General features: G+C 40.4%; 1 protein-coding gene across 1 annotated transcript in view; it reads left to right on the top strand.

Moving 5' to 3' along the window:
- LOC101860991 (organic cation transporter protein) overlaps nt 1–5,000 on the top strand; it is a gene marked incomplete in the record, with an annotated part of 41,342 nt that overhangs the window by 4,436 nt on the left and 31,906 nt on the right. Inside the window, 1 exon segment of the mRNA XM_005105115.3 lies at nt 4,351–4,502. Coding sequence (XP_005105172.2) covers nt 4,351–4,502 — 152 coding nt within the window.

The following is a 5,000-nucleotide window of genomic DNA, read 5'->3' on the forward strand; positions in this document are numbered from 1 at the left end:
TATCTATATAACAGGGTCGGGGGACTCAGAGATAGAGAGCAAAAAAAAGGTGGGGATGGTGGGGGTCCCTGAGGGTATTTTCATTTCGAAGATTACTTGGAGCTGAGTTCAATCTGACACTTATTCTTATTCCAGAAAACTTTATGCGAAAGATACCGGTAAAGATGTTTCGCTTTAAGGCTACGTTTGGCATTACAGGTAGTTTTCGCTGTTACTCAGTTTGAGGTTGAGGCAATGTAACAGAAACAAAGCAAAAGCTTGCTTACCGAAAAGCCTAAAAGCTTACTTACTTTACTTTATTTTATGCGAATTGACTACCAGCTTGCATCACTTCTATCTCATCCGAACATCTACATGGACACAAAGAGACAGCTCATGCTTTTTGGAATATTGTGGTCCAGCCAGGTGATTACTATTTCTCCACATAGCAGGATGGCCCCGGTTGTAATTCCATCAATGCCTGCTGCTTCGTTCTTTAGGCTAGAATCTAGTCTTCAGTGCCTTCTGTACCGCTGATCTTAAGATGTTTGGCTTTTCTTCTTCTGGATATCGTGGGTGAAACTGGCTCTACGTATTTCCTTGGCTGCTTGGGTTGAGCAAATATACTCCTGCCATCTGTTTTTGATACTGTCTTACTTACTAAACGTGTTCCCATCTTTGTGACTGACCACTCTTGTTGGACTGTATGGTTCGTCCCGTAGTCTTATTGCTTTGAACTGTGGCGAGTGTTTGCACAGATCACTTAATTTCTCACCGTATTCCTTCCACGGCTGTTCCTTGGCGCTTATTCTGACTATCCTCTTGCTAAGACGTCTTGCAAGTCTGCATTTCACATAGTCCTCATCTAGCTTTGATTTTACCCATGCCTTGTACAACTCCTTCTTTTCTTTGATGGCCTCCTTAACTGTGTCATTCCTCCTAGCCGTCTGCTTTACCTGCCCTCTTCCGATGTCCTTTGTCCCGCAGGCTTTACCAAGTGTCTCTGTCAGCGTGGTCTTGAACGTTGACCATGTTTCCTCTGCTGTCATTTCGGAGCTGTCTACTTCTTTCAGTTTCTGGGTGATTTCTGTCTCCTTTTCCTGTCGTACTTCTTCCTTCTGGAGTTTTCTTAATCTGTCCGTCTGTTTCTTTCCTAATCCTTTCCCTCATTTTTTTTCACTCCGCTGCTTTATAAATAAGATAACTGGACAGTGGTCAGTGTCCAGGGCTACATTTGGTATGGCTCTCGCGTCCGTGACTCTTCTCCTTTCTTCTATTCATGTCAAGATGAAATCTATCTGTGATGATACATTCAGATCGTTCCATGTGTACCAAGCTTGTTTCTGACTGGGTCTGTGTTGGTAAAAGGTGTTTGGGATCTACAGTCCGTGTTCTGCACACAGTGCTAATAGCTGTTCCCCCTTGTAGTTGCACTCTTGCCCACTCTTCCATTGGAATCTCCCATGACAATAAGCTCTTCCCTGTCTAGGACTGTGCTTATCGTGTCTGGCATCTTCTCAAAGAATTCCTCTTTTTGTCCTTCACTGACACTGACTTTTTGATTGGGTTAAATCCCTTAAACATGTTGGACAGTGACAACACTACCCCCCCCCCCTTTCTTCGGAATAAAACACATCAACATAAAAAGATTAATTATGATAATCATGTAGGCTATTCACTGTAAAAGTCACCTGGACAATTCTTGTGTCTTGACTTGAAATGTCTGCATTACATCTCTATCTTTGCAATAATTGCAATATCTTCGAGAATGGTCATTTATTTGTGTTTGTTAACTTACCAGTACTCGAAAATAGTTTTCTCTTCTAAGAGATTAAATCAGTGTCTGATGATGCCTAGCAATACTCTAATTATGTGTGTGTGTTGTTGTTGTGTACCGCTGCACAGCCCATATCAATCATGCCTAAGGTTTATATCTGTTGGTCAATTTCACATCACGGCGACTTTTAGTTATAATTGGTGGTGCGTTTGTCTGTTGATGCAAACGAGAGGGTTGTGAAGAGTTAGGGGACTCTGCCACTGGTGATGAGATAGGATGAAGCTAAATTTTTTAGGCCTTTCAGAAGTTAGATGGGAGGGGGCAGGCTTGATTAAAAGAGGGTCCAAAGCAATTTACATTCAGGAGGAAAAACCCACGAAAGAGGAGTCGGAATTTTATTTGACGAACCAACAGCAAAGCGCATTTAAGTTTTTTTGAAAGTGTCAGATAGAGTGATCGTGGCTAAATTAGAAGGAAAACCTTTTGACATAGGTGTCATCCAGATATATGCACCAACATCAGAGCATGACAACGAGGAGATGGAGACATTTCATGAAGACCTTGATAAGGCAATGAAATAGTTAAAATCACAAGATGTAAATGTAGTCATGGGAGACTTTAATGCCAAAGTAGGAAGTACACGTATAGAAGATATAGCTGGGCCATGGTGACTGAGAAAAGAGAATGAACGCGGGGAACGACTGATAGAATGGTATAGAGGAAATAATTTAATGATCTCAAATACCTAGTATGAAAATCACCCAAGAAGACGATACACTTGGAAGAGTCCTGGCGATAGAAGTAGAAACCAAATAGACTTCATACTTATTCAGAAACGTTTTTGAAATGCAATTAAATCATCTAAATCACTGCCAGGAACAGACTGTGATAGTGACTATGTACCAGTCATGTGTTGAAAAATGCAGATGAGACTGAAGAAACTTAATTAAAACGTCAAAGTACCAGCCAAAATTTGACAAATCGAGAACTGAAAGAACGCTTCTCCACAGATGTAAGCAATAAATTCCAAGCTCTGGAAAACATTAGGCCTACTAAATCGGAAGAACTATGGAGGAAAATGAAAGACTTAATAATGGAAGCTGTGGAAAAAATACCCCCCCCCCGAAAGCTAAAAGAGCAAACAAAACATGGATGACCCAGGACATATTAATACTAATGGAAGAGAGAAGACAGGAAAAGTCAAATGTGGAAAAGTACAACATCCTAAACAGGGAAATAAAGTAAAAATGCAACATAGCAAAAGAAACATGGATAAATGATCAGAGTCAACAAATAGAGAAGAACCAAAACAAAGACAGCAAATACATGCATTCCAAAATCAAAGAAGTAAGAGGGATAAAAGGATGCTCAAATACAGGATGCATAAGATCAAAATGAGGAGACATTTTAATGGACAATGGGGGGGTGTCTTAAACAGATGGTCAGAATACCAGGGCTTGAAATAGACCGCGGCAATTTGCCTTGGTGCCTTTGCAATTTGCCGTAATGCCCTAACAATCAAAGGGTCAACCGCGGCAATTTTTGATGTGCCCTTGTATTTTTGTTTTTAAAATAATGTGCCACCATGAAAATAAATCACTATTTGTCCTGTGCTGTCACTTGTGGAAAAAAAAGAAAAGGACGTTGTACAAGCGTCTTGTCGGGTTTGCCTCCGTGACAGGTCAGTGAACCTGCGCGTATCACAACTTAATCACAAGATACGGCATCGTGTGAGCACTGGTTGTGGGGGTCACCAAAGTTCATTCAAAGTCTGAACACCGCGAAGTATGGGACTCCTAAATGGGGGGGCGGGGGGGATTATTGATTTTAAATTTTTTTAAGATACACTCATGGGAGGGCGGGGGTATGGAGAAATCCTATTAGACTTGTCTGAAATCTCATCAAAGCTTCAGTCTGACACTTCTCAGCTTGACAATTGTGTCCATTTTGTCATGGCTAGTGCAAACACACTCACAACCATGATAACAAAACCTCAGCAGTGTCTGAAAAGAGCTCTGGATGAAAAAGAAGACTGCAGATGGGAGAGATGTGTCTCACAAATAGACGTCCTGATAAAACAGCACTATTCTCTGAAATCATCATTATCTGGTGATACTTTTTAAAATCACTTGGGGTTTTTTTCCCCATAAGGGACAAACAGTAAGCTAGTCTTTTTCTATATTGTCTGATCTTGTCATAAGTCATAATTTGACATGCTGATTGTTTAGGTCTTTAAAAAAAATATAACATACATGTATTTTGAAACTTGTATTTTCAAAACTTGTTTTCATTTTTCATAGTCAGAACCTCGCTGTGTTTAACTGCTTGACAGCAGTTTTTAGTTATTCATTCTTTTTTTTTCATATAAGTTCATACGTTGTTTTCACTCCTCATTTTTTCTTTTTCATACAAGTTCAAAATTTGTTTTTGTTTACCATAATTTGCTTTTATTTTATCACTACCTTCTCTCTCATACAATTATTTAAACTGTGTTGGTGGAGGAGTAAAACACTTACATTGATTTATTAAAAAAAACCCCACAAATATTGTATTATATCTTTTAACTTGAAATTAGCCCTGCACTCACTTCCTAGATGGCAGACATAACACTTGACGACTTCCTGGTGGAGATAGGGGACCTGGGAAAGTACCAGAAGAAATTGATCGTCCTTTGTTGTCTGCTCGTCATCCCGTCGTGCTTCCAGACGTACATCCCGCTGTTTATTCTCAGCACCCCTTTACACAGGTCAGTTGTTTGTTTGTTTTAGTGAGAGCTTTGTCAGTTATTGAAGTGCTGCAGTATGAAAAGGGGACAAAAAGGAAATATATACAGTATAACACGGATAGGTCCAACACAGAAGACTCGAAATCATGCATCCGCCGAACTGTGCATGCGGTCCCATTTTTCCCATGTTTATCTTTGTAAGATATCCATCGACTGTCTGACCCCTCGAACTACCGAGGCCGGTCTCGACGAATTCGAGATATCTGTGTTATACTGTAATATTATCATTAAGAAAACAGGGAAAATTGTCATCTTTAAGCTTCAAGATTCTGATACCTTAGGCTAAAACAGCACCTGGACATGGATGGCTGGTGCCTCTATAAATAAATCATTGATGGTCTGGTCTGATGCTGACACCGCTTGTCTTCGGAAAAATGAATCTATGATACTGTCAAACCTCGTTACACCGCTTACACGGGGACGAGCATGAACTTGGCTGGCGGTACAACAGGGGCTGGC

This window comes from Aplysia californica, unplaced genomic scaffold (assembly GCF_000002075.1).
Source record: "Aplysia californica isolate F4 #8 unplaced genomic scaffold, AplCal3.0 scaffold00452, whole genome shotgun sequence".
NCBI lineage: Eukaryota > Metazoa > Mollusca > Gastropoda > Aplysiida > Aplysiidae > Aplysia > Aplysia californica.